We start from the raw sequence: 22,156 nt of genomic DNA on the forward strand, positions 1-22,156 counted from the left end.
CGTAGAGCTCCAAGACGGGATTGTGTCGAGGCACAGATCTGGGAAAGGGTACCAAAACATGCCAAGCGTCATGTCTGGAGGAAACCTGGCACCATCCCTACGGTGAAGCATGGTAGTGGCAGCATCATGCTGTGTGGATGTTTTTCAGCGGCAGGTACTGCTAGTCAGGATCGAGGCAAAGATGAACGGAGCAAAGTACAGAGCGATCCTTGATGAAAACCTGCTCAGGACCTCAGACTGCGGCGAAGGTTCACCTATCAACAGGACAACGACCCTAAGCACACAGCCAAGACATCGCAGGGGAGGGGGGCTTTGGGATAAGTCTGAATGTCCTTGAGTGGCCCAGCCAGAGCCCGGTGGAACATCTCTGGAGAGACCTGAAAATAGCTGTGCATTAACGTGCCCCATCCAACCTGACAGAGCTTGAGAGGATCTGCAGAGAACAATGGGAGAAACTCCCCAAATACAGGTGTGCCAAGCTTGTAGCGTCAAACCCAAGAAGACTCGAGACTGTAGTCGCTGCCAAAGGTGCTTCAACAAACTACTGATTAAGGGGTCTGAATACTTATGAAAATGTGATATTTCAGTTTATTTATGTATTTTTTTAAACAGTTTTTGTGTTCTCATTATGGGGTATTGTGTGTAGATTGATGAGAGAAACATTTTTCACAATCAATTTTAGGATAAGGCTGTAACGTAATAAAATGTGGAAAAAGTCAAGGGGTCTGAATCCTTTCTGAAGGCAATGTGTACCTGAAAAGTAAGAGTTTTCAAATATGTTAAAGTAATTAGCTACAATTTAATCTCAGCATCATATGAGGCTATTGGATAACTAACATTGACTACTTGTTATAATGCCTGGCACAGACACATCACTATCAATCGGGTTATTTAACATTTGCCAACTTAATCGCTTATCCAAGGGCCAAGCTGTGTACTGTTTGTGTACCACTCTGACTTGGGTGGGAGATTTATCACCTTGTTCTGTTGATTGTCAGTCTTGGCTTGGTTTTCTTTACAGAACATGCTGTGCTGTACTTTGAATAAGACACTATGATTGTACAGTCCTCAAGGCTGCCACGGTATTGATGCATGGAGTCTTTTTTTCTCTCACCTTTTGCTCCTGTTGATAACAATTTAGCTTACTGTACAAGCATCCATGCCTCGATGCACTTATCACAAACGTTGTTGAAGGTTCTCGGGAATTTGAGATAATCTCTAGGCACCAGTGCACCTAGAAAATGTTTATTTAATGGCAAAATGATATTTGTGCCACTGGGTGAAAGCGACGTTGTTTCGTTTGTTTTTTGTATTTTTTTGTATGGTGAGCTCTGGCTGTTACATGTTTATCATATTTGGGCGACGATACATTGTATCATTCATTTTACCTCTGATTGTGAGTGTGAAAAGGAAATTCAACTCCACCGTCTTGAGGGTTTACGGATTTGAAGGTTTAAGGAGGTTTTTATAAGTTTCAAAATTGCCTCCTATTGGTTAGATTTCTAACAATCACATTATGTTTTGTGTTGTAATTCCCATTGTTATTGGTCCCTGAACCCATTGGCGACCATTTTTTAAATATATATAAGCCTCTATCGTTCTGCCCCTGAACAAGGCAGTTAACCCACTGTTCCCTGGGTGCCAAAGACGTGGATGTGGATTAAGGCAGCTCCCCGCACCTCTCTGATTCAGAGGGGTTAGGTTACATGTGGAAGAGACATTTCAGTTGAATACATTCAGTTGTATTCTTTCCCTTTCCCTTCCCTTCCCTTTCCCTTTCCTTTCTATATCGGTCCGCTGATACAGGACGAGTAAAGCCCCAGAGCACTACTTTTGTGAGAATTTTTTTTTTTTAGGATTGTTTTTTTTTTATTCTGATTTTTCAGGGGGTGCTGCAGCGCCCTCAGCACCCCTAGTTCCTGTGGCTATGTCCCTATTTAACCCCTAATTATGAAACAACAAGCTGAACTCACTACCATTCAGAGAGAAAAGACAGTGCAGTAGAACATGAGGAGAGGATTTCTGAGAGTAATGTGTCCAATATCTGAGGCTGAACAGTTTGACACACAAATAATGTGTCTGTGGTTGAATTGCAGAAAAGCAGTATAGGCTACTATTTTGAGGCTCAAAATAGTAATTTAGTAATTTTCCATGTAAGACGCTTGCTCTCCCTAGTGGACAGTGGGCGGCAGGTAGCCTAGTGATTAAGAGCGTTGGATCAGTAACTGGAAGTTTGCAGGTTTGAATTCCTGAGCGTTCTAGCTGAAAACTCTGTTGATGTGCCCTTGAGCAAGGCACTTAACCTTAATTGCTCCTGTAAATCACTCTGGATTAGAGTGTCTGCTGAATGACAAAACTGTGTTATCACATGATTTTGATATGAGATCCTTTCTCCACCATGTGGATACATTTACAAGTGCTACTTGACCATTCAAACGTCATCTTAATCCTCAGTGCAAGGCTTTCTTTAGCCTATAACCACTGTAAGTAAGGGTATGCAATAAAGACCTACAACCCTTTACCCCTAAAACTTCTCCCAGAGTAAGCAAAGTCTCTCTCACAGATCCTCTGTCAGTTCGCACTTTCAATTTTTATTTATTTAACTAGGCAAGTCAATAAAGAACAAATTATTTTTTACAATGACGGCCTACCCCGGCCAAACCCAGATGATGCTGGGCCAATTGTGCACCGCCCTATGGGACTCCCAGTCATGGCCAGGTTGTGATACAGCTTGGAATTGAACCAGGGTCAGTAGTGACACCTCGAGCACTGAGACGCAGTGCCTTAGACCGCTGCACCACTCGGGAGCCCAGATTTTCAAACCTTGCAGACTTCAAAATGTGCATCAGTTGGTTTTGTGTTTACTGAGGCTAGTGACTGTGAATGTAAAACCGCTTGCAGTAGACCTGCACTGCTCCCCACTCAGTTCAACAGCATCACAAAACAAGTCTCTTGATTTAGTATTTTTCAACATTTGTATTTTGTTTCTGGCTTGTAATGAGATGTCTGCACCAGTAGGACGCACTAAAGCACCACAGCAGACAATATATATAGATCTGCTGATACCAATGTAACTACTACAGTGCATTATAGCTCGTATTTCACATATGCCCCATTTCTATACATTGTTGTGAACACAGTTCAGTCTATAGAGGCATGTCAAGACATTGAACCTCTGCCAGATGAAAGTGTGCCAATCACTATAATGGATTATACATCAGGATTCCTTTCTGTTTACATTAACATTCACTAATCCCAGATAATCTCACAGAGGCATTTACTGTTAATTAATGGCAACAGGCCATTTTCAACCACATTCGATAGCCCTACAATAGATTAACGGATGGCTGGTCTTCAATCAATTGATGGGGATTCAAATATAATTTTTAACACTGTAGAATGTTTTGAATGGCACACAATTCATTACTTGAAGAGAGGGAAAAGTAAACCTAGGCTACAGTATGGTATGGTCCTTTCTCATGTATTTGAGCGAGCTAGTTTGTAACCACCCACTTGAACCGGAACCTTTTCCATCAAACGGCTACAGTGTTGCTTGCTGTAAGTGTTGCTTGCTCCACTGACAAACGGAATGCGTCGGTTACAATGCAGCGCTGTATCTATCTTGAACGAGATCAGAGTTTTATTCGAATAGTTCTAAAATGATTAAAACGACATTGCAGATTTGGTTCAAATTGTAAGGCAACAGCCGACGGTAAACCTGGAGATTGCGTGGGCAGAGCAGATTTCTGGGTCCGCGGGGGGATTTGGCTCAGGGGGAGTAGCCTAGCATTCTGATGTATTTGTTCCTTCTAGTTTTAAATGGCTCTATGTTACAGCTGCCTCAAGTCAGGACCGGACACGGGTGTGTAATAGAGCTGCAGAAATATTCGTTCGATCTACCCGCGCGCTGACAAAGAATCCGCGTTTACGCCCTATATCTCTCTCATCCATCCGTTTCGAGACCTAGGAAGACGCTGACGGAAAATATACTTTAGCATTTTTAGCCTACTACAGGGACCTAACGATGGGGAACACCACCTCCTGCTGCGTATCGTCGAGCCCCAAGATCCGGAGAAATGCCCATTCGAGGCTAGAACCCTACCGCCCTGAAGCGGAGCTGAGTAGAGAGGATACGGGCTGCAACCTACAACACATCAGCGACAGAGAGAATATGGACGGTAGGACATAAGTCATGTGTTCTTCCCACACTCATGCGAGGTTTAAGTGTTATTGAATGTGATTTTTGTTGTTGTTAATAGCCTATATTTGGTTGGGGCCTATAACATGTTATGCTAAAGGAAATTGATGGTTAATGTCATGATTATGGAAAACACCATTTAGATGGGGCAATGCACATGAAACAGAAAAAAACTACTTAAACAACTGTTCTTGCAATGCAGTCATTTCCCTCATACCCAGAAAAGAATCCACATGCTTGGCTCCTAAATAAAAAAATCCCATAACTTGCTCATTCAGTTATCCATTATGAGAATCCCCCACCCCCAAATGGCACCCTATTCCCAAGGCCCAATAGTGCACTATATAGGAAATAGGGTGCCATTCAGAATGCATCCTGTGACGTCTGTCAGTGCCTGTGGGACCGGGGCTGGGCTGGACTGCCTTCCTGGGTTTGTGTGTGTGTTGGTCGGAACTGGGGAGAGTCGAGTCCTCTACTCTGGGCCCCTCCATAGGGCCCTTCCATGCAATGGGTGTGTTATGGGAGGACCAGAGAGCTTATGGAGTCCACTATCTGTGTGTGTGTGTGTGTGTGTGTTAGTGGTGTGCGGTTCAGCTGTTTGTTCACCTGCACCAGCCTGAAATTTCTAATAACCAATCCGCAACCGCTCAACTGTATGTGAAAATCTGAGGCCTGCACCCGACCTGCTCATATAGAACATGCGCTGTGGGCTACAGTCAGATATTGCGGAATGATTTTTTTGACAGGGGGAGCAAGATTTTTTGTTGCCTGATTTTAGATATGTTTCTGCTGATAATTTCCAACATTTTGGTAGGTGATTTGTTAGTCAACTTGCCTATAATTAAGTACATTCAGCTTCTCTTCTGTCATGAAATGTTGCCCTAGAAGACTAAATAAACTCATCATAGATCGATAGAATTCAGTTTGGCTTGGATGCATATTTTATGTAGTTGAAATAGCCTACTATGAGCTTTTATGAAGCTGATAATGATAACACCTCTACAGATGGTATCTGTGGCAGGAAGCCTAGCGGTTAAGAGCATTAGGACAGTAACCAAAACGTTGCTGGTTTGAATCCCTGAGCCGGCAAGGTGTAAAAACATGCTGCTCTGTTCTTGAGCAAGGCAGTTAACCCCCAACAACAACAGCTCCCCATGCGGATGTCGATTATTCTCATTTCTCTCTGGTGAAAGAAATGCATCATACTTCTTTACTCCTGTTCCTGAGTAAAAATGTTGCTTTACATTTGGTGTATAATTTTACTGCAAGAAATGCTCCATTTAGCAGAAGTTAATATTAAGGTTATGTGAAAGGTTATAGACCTACAGTCAGTGTCCAGATTTCAGTTTAATTTAAGAAGTGGGGGGACATATATACAGTAGCAGTCAAAAATTTGAACACACCTACTCATTCAAGGGTTTTTCTTTATTTTTACTATTTTCCACATTGTAGAATAATAGTGAAGACATCAAAACTATGGAATCATGTAGTAAACCAAAGAAGTGTGAAACAAAATCAAAATATATTTGAGATTCTTCAAAGTAGCCACCCTTTGCCTTGATGACAGTTTTGCACACTCTTGGCATTCTCTCAACCAGCTTCATGGGGAATGCTTTTCCAACAATCTTGAAGGAGTTCCCACATATGCTGAGCACTTGTTTTCTGCTTTTCCTTCACTCTGCGGTCCAACTCATCCGAAACCATCTCAATTAGTTTGAGGTCGGGTGATTGTGGAGGCCAGGTCATCTGATGCAGCTCTCCATCACTCTCCTTGGTCAAATAGCCCTTGCACAGCCTAGAGGTGTGTTTTGAGTCATTGTTCTGTTGAAAAACAAATGATAGTCCCACTAAGCGCAAACCAGATCTGATGGCGTATCGCTGCAGGATGCTGTGGTAGCTATGCTGGTTAAGTGAGCCTTGAATTCTAAATAAATCACTGACAGTGTCACCAGCAAAGCACCATCACACCTCCTCCTCCATCCTTCACGGTGGGACCCACACATGCGGAGATCCTCTGTTCACCTGTTCTGTGTCTCACAAAGGCACGGTGGTTGGAACCAAAAATCTGAAATTTGGATTCATCAGACCAAAAGACAGATTTCCACTGATCATGTTTCTTGGCCCAAGCAAGTCTATTCTTCTCATTGGTGTCCTTTAGTAGTGGTTTCTTTGCAGCAATTCAACCATGAAGACCTGATTCACACAGTCTCCTCTGAACTTGATGTTGAGATTTGTCTGTTACTTGAACTCTGTGAAGCATTTATTTGGGCTGCAATCTGAGGTGCAGTTAAATCTAATGAACTTCTCATCTACAGCAGAGATAACTCTTGGTGGATGTCATAAGGTGAATGCACCAATTTGTAAGTCGCTCTGGATAAGAGCGTCTGCTAAATGACTTAAATGTAAATGTAATGTAAATGTCTTCCTTTCCTATGGCGGTCCTCATGAGAGCCAGTTTCATCATAGCGTTTGATGGTTTTTGTTACAGCACTTGAAGAAACTTTCAAAGTTCTTGAAATTTTCTGGATTGACTGACCTTCATGTCTTAAAGTAATGATGGACTGTCATTTCTCTTTGTTTATTTGAGCTGTTCTTGTCATAATATGGACTTGGTCTTTAACCAAATAGGGCTATCTTCTGTATACCATCCTTCCCTTGTCACAACACAACTGATTGGCTCAAATGCATTAAGAAGGAATGAAATTCCACAAATGAACTTTTAACAAGGCACATCTCTTAATTGAAATGCATTCCAGGTGATTACCTCATGAAGCTGGTTGAAAGAATGCCAAGTGTGTGCAAAGCTGTCAAGGCAAAGGGTGGCTACTATGAAGACTCAAATATAAAATGATTTGTTTAACACTATTTTTTGGTTATTACATTAATTCCATATGTGTTATTTCATAGTGTTGGTGTCTTCACTATTATTCTACAATGTAGAAAATTGTTTTATAAAATAAAGAAAAACCCTTTAATGAGTAAGTGTGTCCAAACTTTTGACTGGTTCTATATACACTGCTCAAAAAAATAAAGGGAACATTAAAATAACTCATCCTAGATCTGAATGAATGAAATATTCTTATTTAATATTTTTTTCTTTACATAGTTGAATGTGCTGACAACAAAATCACACACAAATTATCAATGGAAATCAAATGTATCAACCCATGGAGGTCTGGATTTGGAGTCACACTCAAAATTAAAGTGGAAAACTACACTACAGGCTGATCCAACTTTGATGTAATGTCCTTAAAACAAGTCAAAATAAGGCTCAGTAGTGTGTGTGGCCTCCACGTGCCTGTATGACCTCCCTACAACGCCTGGGCATGCTCCTGATGAGGTGGCGGATGGTCTCCTGAGGGATCTCCTCCCAGACCTGGAGTAAAGCATCCGCCAACTCCTGGACAGTCTGTGGTGCAACGTGGCACTGGTTGATGGAGCGAGACATGATGTCCCAGATGTGCTCAATTGGATTCAGGTCTGGGGAACGGGCGTGCTGACACACTCCAGCCACATGAGGTCTAGCATTGTCTAGCATTAGGAGGAACCCAGGGCCAACCGCACCAGCATATGGTCTCACAAGGGGTCTGAGGATCTCATCTCGGTACCTAATGGCAGTCAGGCTACCTCTGGCGAGCACATGGAGGGCTGTGTGGCCCCCCAAATAAATGCCACACCATGACTGACCCACCGCCAAACCGGTCATGCTGGAGGATGTTGCAGGCAGCAGAATGTTCTCCACGGCATCTCCAGACTGTCACATCTGTCACATGTGCTCAGTGTGAACCTGCTTTAATCTGTGAAGAGCTCAGGGCGCCAGTGGCGAATTTGCCAATCTTGGTCTTCTTTGGCAAATGCCAAACGTCCCGCACGGTGTTGGGCTGTAAGCACAACCCCCACCTGTGGACGTCGGGCCCTCATACCACCCTCATGGAGTTTGTTTCTGACCGTTTGAGCAGACACATGCACATTTGTGGCCTGCTGGAGGTCATTTTGCAGGGCTCTGGCAGTGCTCCTCCTGCTTCTCCTTGCACAAAGGTGGAGGTAGCGGTCCTGCTGCTGGGTTGTTGCCCTCGGAAGGCCTCCTCCACGTCTCCTGATGTACTGGCCTGTCTCTTGGTAGCACCTCCATGCTCTGGACACTACGCTGACAGACACAGCAAACCTTCTTGCCACAGCATTGATGTGCCATCCTGGATGAGCTGCACTACCTGAGCCACTTGTGTGGGTTGTAGACTCCGTCTCATGCTACCACTAGAGTGAAAGCACCGCCAGCATTCAAAAGTGAACAAAATATCAGCCAGGAAGCATAGGAACTGAGAAGTGGCCTGTGGTCACCACCTGCAGAACCACTCCTTTATTGGGGATGTCTTGCTAATTGCCTATAATTTCCACCTGTTGTCTATTCCATTTGCACAACAGCATGTGAAATGTATTGTCAATCAGTGTTGCTTCCTAAGTGGACAGTTTGATTTCACAGAAGTGTGATTGACTTGGAGTTGCATTGTGTTGTTTAAGTGTTCCCTTTATTTTTTTTGAGCAGTGTATATTTTATTTTATCCATTCGGCTAAACACTCCAAACAGCCTACACGACGCTCGGAGCCGTCCACTTGGTCCTAAAGCATACCGTTACCTCATTTTGTATCACATTCCAAGGATAAAACGGGGGGACACATTTTTTGTGAAAGTTGCACCCCTGATTTGAAGTCTCCTTCTTTTGACAGTCGCCTCACAATCATCCTCTTTTACCACTTCACCAAATATTTTTAAAACACTCCTTTTATGGCCCTCCTCTTTATTTTCAACTCTCCTTTTTGCAGCTTTTCTCTTCATGAATTAAACTCTGACATTGTCCATTTTCCCTCAGTGGATCGGAGTTCACTTTTTCTGCCCGTTCCCAAAAGCATTTGGTGGTTGGTGTGTAGGCTATTTAGTGCGTGTATAATTAGGCCCCAAAGCTTAGACTTATGCACTAATGCCAGATAGCCTAAAATAATGAAATAAAAACCTAAATGTAGCATATATATATATATATGCTACATTTAGGTTTTTATTTCATTATTTTAGGCTATATATATATGCTACATTTAGGTTTTTATTTCATTATTTTAGGCTATATATATATATATATATATATATATATATGCTACATTTAGGTTTTTATTTCATTATTTTAGGCTATTCATTATTTTAGGCTATATATATATATTTTTTTAAATTATATATATTTATATATTTATATATATTTTTATTAAATTATATATATACATTTATTTCACAATAATTATATGTTTATGGATTTCTTTTAAAGTGGCTATATGTCACTTTTTGGGCGACCTGACCAAATTCACATGGAAATGTGAGTTATACATCTATCATTCTACTTGAAAGCAAGACTAAAGCGGTAGCTGCTCTATGTTTGCTATTTCTATGCTTCCCGTTAAGTTTGAGTCTTTTACTTTCGGTTTTGTACACCAGCTTCAAACAGCTGAATCAACCATATTTGTGCTTATGGAAAATATATTTCACAGTGGTTTAGACGGTACAATGATTCTCTACACTATAGTAGCTTATTCTGTATCAAAAACTGAAATTAAGCAAACTATTAAATTTTAGAAACCAGGAAATGGCTGAGCGATTTCTCCATAGTGCAACTTTAAGGTAGGCTATTGTTTTCTCTTTATTCAACCCGCCACCCGCCCTTCATCCACACAGTATGTCTTGACTTTAAACCCGCCCGCCCTGCGGCTATAACCGCGGGGGCTGAGGGTTGTGAGTCAGCCCGCGCATCACTGTTGTGTTTATCCCGCACCAGCCTGTGTGTGTTTGGAGCTGGCCAGGCTACAGCCCTAATCTGGTGTGAGTTTAATGCAGCGAGTGTGCTCTACAGCTGTTAAATGTTTTTAAGCAAGCAGAGCTCCCTTCCAGATTTATAGAAGCAGGTACCCACGTGCCATCTCCTCATTGGTGGATGTCATAAGGTGAATGCACCAATTTGTAAGTCGCTCTGGATAAGAGCGTCTGCTAAATGACTTAAATGTAAATGTAATGTAAATGTTATACCCACATGGGTGACTGAAAGACGAACGAGGTCAGTGGCAGTAATGCACCTAATTTATGAAAGTTGCCAATCGCAATATAAAGTCAAAAGAAGAAAAAGCCTAGAAGGAGGAGAGATGACTAGAAATGATTTAGTTGACCGTTTTATATGTGGATTAATTGTCGGAGCAGAGGACCTTGTGCATTTCAGGGAAAATAACAACTCAATGTTTATATTGAACAGCAAGCTAGCTAAATAGGACAAATTAGCTAGCGAGTGCAAGCTCGCTAGCTAAATTGCCATTAATGTTTAATGCTTTTTGACCTGTCCTCAAATTAATGTAACTGGTGCAGAGTTTGTTTTGATATTTTAACCTGCGTGTCGTGATCACGTTTGGTGTGGGGGGACAAAATACATTTATGCATGATGGCGCAAGCACACAGCTGGTTTGGGTTCCGTGTTAGTCTATAATGATGAGATGTAGATTTTAGAGCCCGACCGATGTGTTTTTTGAGTTACATTTTTTGGGGGGGGGAAATTACCTATACTGATATATGGGCCCGATATACTGTTTTACTACAGGGAAATGAAAACTAGTCATTTTTTCCATTCTGAATTCTCATCAATTGCCATCCAAAAGAGCAACTGTCCAATAACTATGCTTTAAATGTTGATTTAATACATTGTGACAATAATGACACATCATGAGAATGGCCAGAAGTGTTCAGATCAGCATGAGGTTCCCTTTTCTCATCCTATTTATTCAATATCAGTTATTGTGGAGTCATCAGCAGGTATCGATATAGAGGTAAAAGGCTAATATCGCCTGTTAACATCGGTGAACCTATATATCAGTCAGGCTCTAGTAGATTCAGTTTACCAGGAGAATGTAGGATGATTGCAGTGAACAGGTATACAGGTAGCCTGGAATCCAAACTGAATGTTGCTCTGTTTCATTGTGAAGCCCTAGTGAAAAGGAGCGATAGTCCGTTTGGATTCTAGGCTAACTACTAGGACAGTTTGAGAATGCAGACAAGTGATGATGAATAATGACCTATAAGTAATAGTATCATCCATGTGTTAGAGGTACGTGTGAGAGAGTGCTCCCGCACATTGGCTAACCGGGCTATCTGCATTTTGTCCCTCCACCCGCCAACCCCTCTTTTACACTACTGCTACTCTCTGTTCATCATATATGCATAATCACTTTAACCATACCTACATGTACATACTACCTCAATAAGCCTGACTAACAGGTGGCTGTATAAAGCCTTGCTACTCTTATTTTTAAACGTCTTTTTACAGTTGTTTTATTTCTTTACTTACCTATACACACACACACACACACACACACACACACATTTTTTTCACACTATTGGTTAGAGCCTGTAAGTAAGCATTTCACTGTAAGGTCTACTACACCTGTTGTATTCGGCGCACGTGACAAATAAACTTTGATTTGATTTGAGAGACCATTGTGATGAGTAGGGTGGCGTCTCCAGACAGTTTGTACCGTCAGTAAGCCCCTGGGAAGCTGCATAGGAAATGACTAATGAGATGAGTCACCAGTCATTAACACCAGCATTGTTACTGAGTCCTCTTTCTGCGGCCCACATGGCATCCTATTCCCTATTTAGTGCCCAACCAGGGCCCACAGCACTCTGGTCAAAGGTAGTGCACTACATAGGGAATAGGGTAGCATTTTGAGATGCAACCTGTGACTCACAATCAGAGAAACCAACCGGTATTCACGTAACACAGATGTTGGGTAAAAAACACACACTACAGCCTCAACTCCTAACCCTGTTACCTACCCAGTGTTTTAACTCCGTATCTGGAGTTACAGGCTTCGGGCACATGAATTCAGTGATGTCAAATAAATAATTAGTCACATGCTTTGTAAACAACAGGTGTAGACTAACAGTGAAATGCTTACTTACGGGTCTTTTTCCCAACAATGCAGAGTTAAAAGGGATACTTTGGGATTTTGGCAATGAGGCCCTTTATCTAGCAGGATGATAGTGGGGTGAACAGGCAGTGGCTCGGGTGGTTATTGTCCTTGATGATATTTTTGGCCTTCCTGTGACATCGGGTGGTGTAGGTGTCCTGGAGGGCAGGTAGTTTGCAATTTAAATGTAGATGTTTTTGCATTTGATATATTTATCGTGTCATATGGAGACAAACCTTTTACCTTATCATAAGTAGACATTGCAAATGATTAAATCCTTCCAATATAAATTTTAAAAACAATTTAGTAATGAATTGAACTTTAATTAAATGAGTTGACTCTTCACATGGGATGATTTCACTGAACAACAAAAGTGAATATTGAATGATCCCAAATGATCCATCGCATCTACAGCTTTGGTTTTCTTCCTCTCAGGCTTCCATGTCTTCTCCCTGGACCTCCTCAATGTCCACCTCTTGAACATCAGACTCTGAGGCCTCATCTTCACTGTCACTTTCCAACCCTGTTGACGATGGCTCGTTGTCAGGCTGAAAAAGCCAAAAATTTGCCCAGATGGACACACATTTTTCAACCCTTGTATTGGTCAGCCTGTTGCGTGCTTTGGTGTGTGTGTTCCCAAACAAGGACCAGTTGCGCTCTGAGGCGGCTGGTGTTGGTGGGATTTGGAGGATGATGGAGGCAACAGGGGAAAGAGCCTCAGATCCACAAAGTCCATTCCACCAGGTGGCTGATGAGATATGTTGGGACGACTGCCATATTGCATCACCATCCCAGACACGGTAGTGATGACACCATAGGCCTTGTTGATCTCTGCACCAGACAGGATGCTCTTGCCAGCATACTTGGGGTCCAACATGTACGCTGCAGTGTGTATGGGTTTCAGGCAGAAGTCTTCACGCTTTTTGATGTATTTCAGAACTGCAGTTTCCTCTGCTTGGAGCAACAGTGAAGTGGTCAGGGCAGTACGGATTTATTTTCTTACATCTGCAAGCAGAGCCTTAATATCAGACAGCATTGTCTCCCTCAATCTGTGCAATGGCTACTGCTATAGGTTTCAGGAGTTTCAGGCTGCTCACCCCTCTCTCCCAAAATACATAATCCAGGAGGATCCTCCTGATGGGCCTGTCCATATTTGCAGACTGTGATATGGCCATTTCTTGGAGAGCCTCCTTCCCCTCCAGGAGACTGTCCAACAAGATGACAACACCACCCCAACGGGTGTTGCTTGGCAGCTTCAATGTAGTGCTCTTATTCTTCTCACTTGCTTGGTGAGGTAGATTGCTGCTATAACTTGATGACCCTTCACATACCTAACAATTTCCTTGGCTCTCTTGCAGTGTGTATCCATTGTTTTCAGTGCCATCATGTCCTTGAGGAGCAGATTCAATGCATGAGTAGCACAGCCAATGGGTGTGATGTGAGGGTAGGACTCCTCCACTTTAGACCAAGCAGCCTTCATGTTCGTAGCATTGTCTGTCACCAGTGCAAATGCATTCTGTGGTCCAAGGTCATTGGTGACTGCCTGCAGCTCATCTGCAATGTAGAGACCGGTGTGTCTTGTCCCTTGTGTCTGTGCTCTTGTAGAATACTGGTTGAGGGGTGGAGATGATGTAGTTAATTATTCCTTGCCCACGAACATTCGAACACCCATTAGAGATGATTGCACTGGTCTTTTCTCTATGATTTGCTTGACCTTCACTTGAACTCTGTTGAACTCTGTATCCAGCAAATGAGTAGATCAAGCATGTCTAGTTGGAGGGGTGTTTGCTGGGCGAAGAACATTCAGAAATCTCTTCCAATACACATTGTGTGCGTGTGAGCATCAGAGGTGAACCAGTTGCATACACAGCTTAAGCAAGACATTCATCAGCATTTCTCTAACTACGTTCCTCCATTGAGTAAAAAAAAACTTATGGTTCCAGGAGGACCACGAGCTGTTGCTATCGATAAATTGTCTTATTCATAATTTTCACCTCAAATAGAAGTAGAGGGCCTTTTGTCAGATGTTTCTTGTTGTGAGCGCTGATGGAACTTGCACTTGTATTCTTCACATGTGATTAGAGTAAAGATTAGAGAAAAATTAGTTATACAATTCCATGTGCAGATACAGTGGGGAGAACAAGTATTTGATACACTGCCGATTTTGCAGGTTTTCCTACTTACAAAGCATGTAGAGGTCTGTAATTTGTCATAGGTACACTTCAACTGTGAGAGATGGAATCTAAAACAAAAATCCAGAAAATCACATTGTATGATTTTTAAGTAATTAATTAGCATTTTATTGCATGACATAAGTATTTGATACATCACAAAAGCAGAACTTAATATTTGGTACAGAAACCTTTGTTTGCAATTACAGAGATCATACTTTTCCTGTAGTCCTTGACCAGGTTTGCACACACTGCAGCAGGGATTATGGTCCACTCCTCCATACAGACCTTCTCAAGATCCTTCAGGTTTCGGGGCTGTCGCTGGGCAATACGGACTTTCATCTCCCTCCAAAGATGTTCTATTGGGTTCAGGTCTGGAAACTGGCTAGTCCACTGTAGATAGTTAAGCAGTTAGATTAAACAACTCCTTTGTAAGATACATGTTTTAAAATGAAACATGTATGGAAACAGGTGAATTAACACTCCTCAGTTAGCAGGCTCAAGTAAGCTAAAACCCACATGGTAGCAAAAACTAACTAGCAGAAATTGTTAACAAGTTAGAAATTATTTAAACACACTTTGCTGTAGGATACTATTTACTAGTTAACAAAAAAATAATGTATGTCGTATAAAATATATTCACCCCTCTCAGTATTGTAATCAAAACTTACCAGTAAGCATGTAGTCCATGGCTTATACAGTATAGTAGTGTGGGCTCAAAAGCATCTCATTAGTGTGCAAGATCTTGAGAATCAGCTGCACATGTGATGGAAGAGTGCACTGCACATGTGATGGTGAATGCACTGTGCATGCAGAGGGTTGCAATTCCATTGAATTGGGGATAGTTTAACCAAAATATGCCTCAAGACCTAGAATTGCCTTATGTGTATCCCACAGAAAAGGTTCACTCTATTATAAACAAACTTTTTTGAAGAATTTATATTAAAAATTCCCAAAACTCCCGGGCTTATCTTCCCATGGACATTTCCCGGAAAGTTTCCGGCCCTTTGTAACCCTAATGCAGATAGACGTTAGAAATGGTATCCACGAAATCCTCTGACTCTGGGGAAGTAGATAAAGGTCTTCATTGCCAAAATCCTGAAGTATCCCTTTAATTCCTAATGATGTGGATACCGAGGAACTTGAATCTCTCGACCCGCTCCATTACAGCCCCATAGATGTGGATGGGGGCGTGCTTCCCCCTCCATGTCTTGTAGTCCCCGATCAGCTCCTTTGTCTTGCTGATGTTGAGGGAGAAGTTGTTGTCCTAGCACCACACTGCCAAGTCTCTGACCTCCTTTCTATAGGCATTGTTGTCATGATCAGTCCTACCACCGTCGTGTTGCCAGCAAACTTCATGATGGTGTTGGAGTCTTGCACGGCCACACAGTCGTGGGTGAACAGAGTACAGGAGGGGACTAAGCACACACCCTTGAGGGGCCCCCATGTTGATTATCAGCTGGTGGATGTGTTATTGCCTACCCTCAGGCGGCCCATCAGAAGTCAAGGATCCAGATGCAGAGGGAGGTCAGGGTTTTTTCTGGAATTAAAGGGGCTTAGGTGGTGAGCGTTGGAGGAGGCCTGACAATGGGAGAGGTCGGCCCATCGCCATGGCTGAATTTTAGAGAACATTTTAGAGGCACCCGTCTTGGCTGTGTAGTATTTTTTTAAGCAAATTTTATGGCATTCCAAAAATAATCCATGGAGCTGATAGATATTTGTGACATTTTAAACCTAATTTCCTGATATTCTAAACATTTTGCCATGCAGCTAACGAAAATGTTGCTGTTTTAAGCAAATATTCTGCGATTCTACATTCTGCCATGGAGCAGAGAACATTTTTTTCAGTTTGAAATTAATTTACAGCAATTCTATGCATTTGGCCATGGATAATGCTGTGTTATTTTCTCAAACATAATAACAATACCAAAACTGAAATTCTCAATTCTCCCTGACTGTCAGGGTAACCTAGTGGTTAGAGCGGTGGACTTGTAACCGGAAGCTTGCAAGTTCAAACCCCCGAGCTGACAAGGTACAAATCTGTCGTTCTGCCCCTGAACAGGCAGTTAACCCACTGTTCCTAGGCCGTCATTAAAGATAAAAATGTGTTCTCAACTGACTTGCCTTGTTAAATAAAGGTAAAATTTAAATAAATAAATAAAAAATATCTCGGGTTAGTCATTTAAGTTAACACTGAAAGCGTTTTTCCATCCTGAAAATGTGTAAAACATTTAATTTATTGTTGTCCCACAGGAGGCCTTTCACCTTTTAGTAGGCTGTCATTGTAAATACGAAATGGTTATTAACTGACTTGCCTAGTTAAAGAAAGGTTAAATAAATAAAATGAATGTAAAAAATGTAAGTAAAGACACTTGCCAGCTGGTCAGCACATGCTCTCAGTACGCGTCCTGGTATTCAGTCTAGAGTTTTGTCGCCTCTAGTTGCACAGGTGACGTGCTGGTAAAAATCAGGTAAGTGGTTAGAGCTGGGCGGTAGGTAGCTTAGTAGTTAGTGTTGGGCCAGTAACCGAAAGGTTGCTAGATCGAATCCCTGAGCTGACAAGGTAAACCTCTGTCGCTCTGAACAAGGCAATTAGACCACTGTAAATAAGAATGTGTTCTTAACTGACTTGCCTAGTTAAATAAAATAAAAAGAGTTTGAATTCATTATTATTATTATTATTATTACAGGTTCTAACTTTCATTCTTACTCATGGTAGTTCTTCAAGCCCATGCTACAGATTGGCAGCCCAGTAGATAGTACAGCAGCCAATGCTATACATTATAAGAAGCATACAAACAGAACTGCTTACCAAACCTAATCCTAACAACATCATAGCAACAATGGCCAGCAAAGTACTACAGTGATGTTATTCTAAAGATGATGACTATCTCATCTAGTGGGTATCCCAGATCACTATCACACTATGTGGCCGGGGTCCCTGCCATGTTAGGGCTCAGGAAAGCCGCAGGCTCTTCTCCCTCACCCTCAGCCTCCAGGAAAGCTCCAGCATAAAGCAGCCAGCCACAGTCTTACTAGGTCGGCTAGGATTAAACTTCCAGCTGCCAACCTCCTCTCCTTTCTACCCTGTCCAATTTCTGGATCATGTATTTTGACTTTCCCCAATACCTTAGCTCTGAATTTGTAGTAATGCAATACTTTATAATATCCTCAACATATTTTTGGAGAATCACTCGTATTTACACATATGTAACATGTATATATATATTTTTTTTTTCACCATTATTTAACCAGGTAGGCCAGTTGAGAACAAGTTCTCATTTACAACTGTGACCTGGCCAAGATGAAGCAAAGCAGTGTGACAAAAACAGCAACACAGAGTTACACATGAGATAAACAAACTTACAGTCAATAACACAGTAGAAAAATCTGTATACATTGTGTGCAAATTAAATAAGGAGGTAAGGTAATAAATAGACCATAGTGGCGAAGTAATTACAATTTAGCAATTAACACTGGTGTGATAGATGAGGATGTGCAAGTAGAAATACTGGTGTGCAAAAGAGCCGAAGAACAAATGTGGGGATGAGATAGGTAGTTGGTTTGGATGGGCTATTTACAGATGGGCTATTTACAGTTGGGCTGTGTACAGCTGCAGCGATCAGTAAGCTGCTCTGACAGCTGATGCTTAAAGTTAGTGAGGGAGATATAAGTCTCCAACTTCAGTGATTTTTGCAAGCAAATACTAGCAAATACTTAGATGACCTGGAGCCAGTGGGCTTGGCGACGAATATGTAGCAAGGACCAGCCAAAGAGAGCATACAGGTCGCAGTGGTGAATAGTGTATATAGGGCTTTGGTGACAAAACAGATGGCACTGTGATAGACTGCATCCAGTTTGTTGAGTAGAGTGTTGGAGGCTATTTTGTAAATTACATCACCGAAGTCAAGGATCGGTAGGATAGTCAGTTTTACAAGGGTGTGTTTGGCAGCATGAGTGAAGGAGGCTTTATTGCGAAATAGGAAGCCAATTCTAGATTTCATTTTGGATTGGAGATGCTTAATGAGTCTAGCCAGACACCTACAGTAAGTATTTCTAGTTGTCCACATATTCTAAGTCAGAACCGTCCAGAGTAGTGATGCAAGTCAGTTAAATAGCATGCATTTAGTTTTACTAGCATTTAAGAGCAGTTGGAGGCCACGGAGGAGTGTTGTATGGCATTGAAGCTCGTTTGGAGGTGTGTTTGCACAGTGTCCAAAGAAGGGCCAGATGTATACAGAATGGTGTCGTCTGCGTAGAGATGGATCAAAGAATCACCCGCAGCAAGAGCGACATCATTGATATATGCAGAGAAAAGAGTTGGCCCGAGAATTGAACCCTGTAGCACCCCCATAGACTGCCTGAGGTCCGGACAACAGGTCCTCCGATTTGACACACTGAACTCTATCTGAGAAGTAGTTAGTGAAACAGGCGAGGCCGTTATTAGAGTCTGCCAATAAGAATACGGTGATTGACAGAGTCGAAAGCCTTAGCCAGGTTGATGAAGACGGCTGCACAGTACTGTGTTTTATCGATGGCTGTTATGATATCGTTTAGGACCTTGAGCGGGGCTGAGGTGTACCCGTGACCAGCTCGGAAACCGGATTGCATAGCAGAGAAGGTACGGTGGGATTCGAAATGGTCGGTGATCTGTTTGTTTACTTGGCTTTTGAAGACTTTAGAAAGGCAGGGCAGGATGGTTATAGGTCTGTAACAGTTTGGGTCTGGAGTGTCTCCCCCTTTGAAGAGGGGGATGACTGTTGCCGCTTTCCAATCTTTAGGAATCTCAGATGGTTGAACAGGTTGAACAGACTAGTAATAAGGGTTGCAACAATGGCGGCGGATAATTTTAGGACGAGAGGGTCCAGATTGTCTAGTCCAGCTGATTTGTAGAGATCCAGTTTTTGCAGTTCTATCAGAACATCAGCTGTCTGGATTTGGCTGAAGGCGAAGCAGGCCGGGGCTTGGGCCAGTTGCTGCGGGGGGTGCAGAGCTATTGGTCGGGCTGGGGTTCCCAGGTGGAAAGAATGGCCAGTCGTAGAGAAAAGCTTATTGAAAGTCTCGATTATCGTGGATTTATCGGTGGTGACAGTGTTTCCTAGGCTCAGTGCAGTGGGCAGCTGGGAGTAGGTTCTCTTTTTCTCCATGGACTTTACAGTGTCACAAAACTTTTTGGAATTAGTGCTACAGGATGCAAATTTCTGTATGATACTGTATGATGATGAAGAAAAAGAAGACTACATTGGTGTGAGTGAAACTAAAAATGTACAGTGAAGCTGCGGCGGACAGGTCAGCTCCAGGCCAGGAGTCAGTAGTAACTAGTAGCCTCTGCTGTGTTAGAGGCTGTTGTTTGACGTGTGCTGTTTGTTTTGGACCAGTGTTTACTGTGCTCATTTGGACCAGCCATTCAGCCCTCCAGCTGTCTCCTAATTACATTCCTAGGTCAGGTGACGCATTACATAAGCTAAATGAGCTTCTCTCTCAATGTGTGTGTGTGTGTGTGTGTGTGTGTGTGTTGTACTGTATAATTTATAAACTGTTAACAGAAGACAAGGGGAATGTTATCATGTGATTTGGGACATTGCTATTGTTGATATGTTGATTGAAAGTGCTAAGTTGATTGGTAATGGAATATTTTCATAGGCATTACAAAGGCCCCTTATCAGCAACCATCACTCCTGTGTTCCAATGACACGTTGTGTTAGCTAAGTTTATCCAAGTTTATCATTTTAAAAGGCTAATTGATCATTAGAAAACCCTTTTGCAATTATGTTGGCACAGCTGAAAACTGTTCTGATTTAAAGAAACAATAAAACTGGCCTTCTTTAAACTAGTATCTGGAGCATCAGCATTTGTGAGTTCGATTTGTTCCCAAAACGTTGGAATCACAGAATTGTCTAGAATGTCATTGTATTCTGTAGAGTTAAGATTTCCCTTCACTGGAACTAAGGGGCCTAACCCGAACCATGAAAAACAGCCACAGACCATTATTCCTCCTACACCAAACTTTACAGTTGGCACTATGCATTGGGGCAGGTAGTATTCTCCTGGCATCCGCCAAACCCAGATTAGTCCATAGGATGCATTCTCTCTCATCACTCCAGAGAACGCATTTCCGCTGCTCCAGAGTCCAATTGCGGCGAGCTTTACACCACTCCAGGCGGCGCTTGGCATTGTGCATGATGATCTTACGCTTGTGTGCGGCTGCTCGGCCATGGAAAACCATTTTAATGAAGCTCCCGACGAACAGTTATTGTGCTGACGTTGCTTCCAGTGGTAGTTTGGAACTCTGTAGTGAGTGTTTCAACCAAAGACAGACGATTTTTACATGCTTCAGCCCTCGGCGGCCCCCACTCTGTGAGCTTGTGTGGCCTACCACTTCGTGGCTGAGCCATTGTTGCTCCTAGAAGTTTCCACTTCACAACAACAGCACTTACAGTTGAGCGGGGCAGCTCTAGCAGGGGAGACATTTTATGAACTCACTTGTTGGAAAGGTGGCATCCTATGACGATGCCACGTTGAAAGTCTCTGAGCTCTTCAGTAAGGTCATTATACTGCCAATGTTTGTCTATGGAGATTGCATGGCTGTTTGCTCGTCTGTAGGCCGCAAACAGCACGTGTGTGTGTAGAGGGAGCGGTCGGAACGCAATTGAGTTAGTGCCACATGGAGGTGAAAACAGAATTTAGGGAGCAGAACTGTGATGCATGGCTTGGTTTCTTATTTTTGTTTGTTGTGTCCCGCAAATGCACATGCACACATCTTCAAGACAACATTTTGAGTGTATTTATATAGCTACTGGACGTGGAGGTGATGTCGTTTATTTGAAGCGATAAATCCACGTGACATTGAAACTACGACTAGACCTTAATGTCTCTGCTGCAGTCAGTGGTGGAGCATAAAGACTCTGCGCTCGAGGTACAGTGATGAGTCGTGACCTGTGTGTGTGTGTGTGTGTGTGTGTGTGTGTGTGTGTGTGTGTGTGTGTGAACAAGACACATTTCATCCTGATCTCATCTACAGGCTTGGGCTGTATCCCAAATTGCACACCATTCCCGACACAGTGCACTACTTTTGGCCCGTGGTCAAAAGAAGTGCACTGTATAGGGAATACAGGTGCCTTTTGGACAGTGTGACATAGAGGTGCATCAATAATTCCCCGGCTGGTCATGGAACAGATGAGAAAAAGAGACCCATGGGACTGGCAGAAATGAGGAAGAGAAAAATGAAGGGGATGTTTCGCTAAGCGCAAACTGAGAGAGCCAATCATTGGCTATTTCTAACTGACCTTGTATTGTTGAAGCAGTCCACTCTTAGCCCGTGTACCAATCTTTTCAGCTAATATTTCCCCCTCCTTGGCACTCCTGTCATTTGCCAAAGAGACTGGCCTTTCTTCAATCTTCAAATATGAACATTCTACTATTGATGGCCTCAAGGAGATCGGAGGATTTGATCCGGATTCGATAACCCTCCTAGCTATCCTCTAATCACAAAGGTTATGCAAATATAACTTTTTTCCCCCCCATCATGGAAAATATGAATGTTAGTTCCTACAACCAACGAGCAACTCCGACTTAAAAATCAAGCTGCATATTGAACGTTGAGATTGCCGAAAGGCCCCTGGAAAATGACAGGAGTGGCAAGGTGTGGAATGTTAGATAAACAGACTGGTATGCAGACTAGTCCCCTGTAAGACTGCTGGTAGAGAATGTTCTCCATGAAACTGAGAATGAGGCTACTTCTTTTGAAGGGATGGGACCAATGTGAAAGATTAGAAGGGTGTCATCTAGTATGTATTTT

The 22,156-nt window shown here is 42.5% G+C and overlaps 1 protein-coding gene across 4 annotated transcripts in view; it reads left to right on the forward strand.

The window, feature by feature from the left end:
• The first annotated feature begins 3,520 nt into the window (after positions 1–3,520).
• ccny (cyclin Y) overlaps positions 3,521–22,156 on the forward strand; it is a 64,488-nt gene continuing 45,852 nt past the window's right edge. For 2 of the 4 annotated variants that reach the window (XM_035741615.2, XM_035741614.2), the window contains exon 1: positions 3,522–4,178. In XM_035741615.2, coding sequence (XP_035597508.1) covers positions 4,025–4,178 — 154 coding nt within the window. In that variant the 5' untranslated portion in view covers positions 3,522–4,024. Of the gene's footprint in view, positions 4,179–22,156 lie in introns of all 4 variants that reach the window. The other 2 variants (XM_035741613.2, XM_035741616.2) reach the window with 2 other exon arrangements.

The sequence above is a fragment of the Oncorhynchus keta genome, chromosome 28 (genome assembly GCF_023373465.1).
Source record: "Oncorhynchus keta strain PuntledgeMale-10-30-2019 chromosome 28, Oket_V2, whole genome shotgun sequence".
Classification (NCBI taxonomy): domain Eukaryota; kingdom Metazoa; phylum Chordata; class Actinopteri; order Salmoniformes; family Salmonidae; genus Oncorhynchus; species Oncorhynchus keta.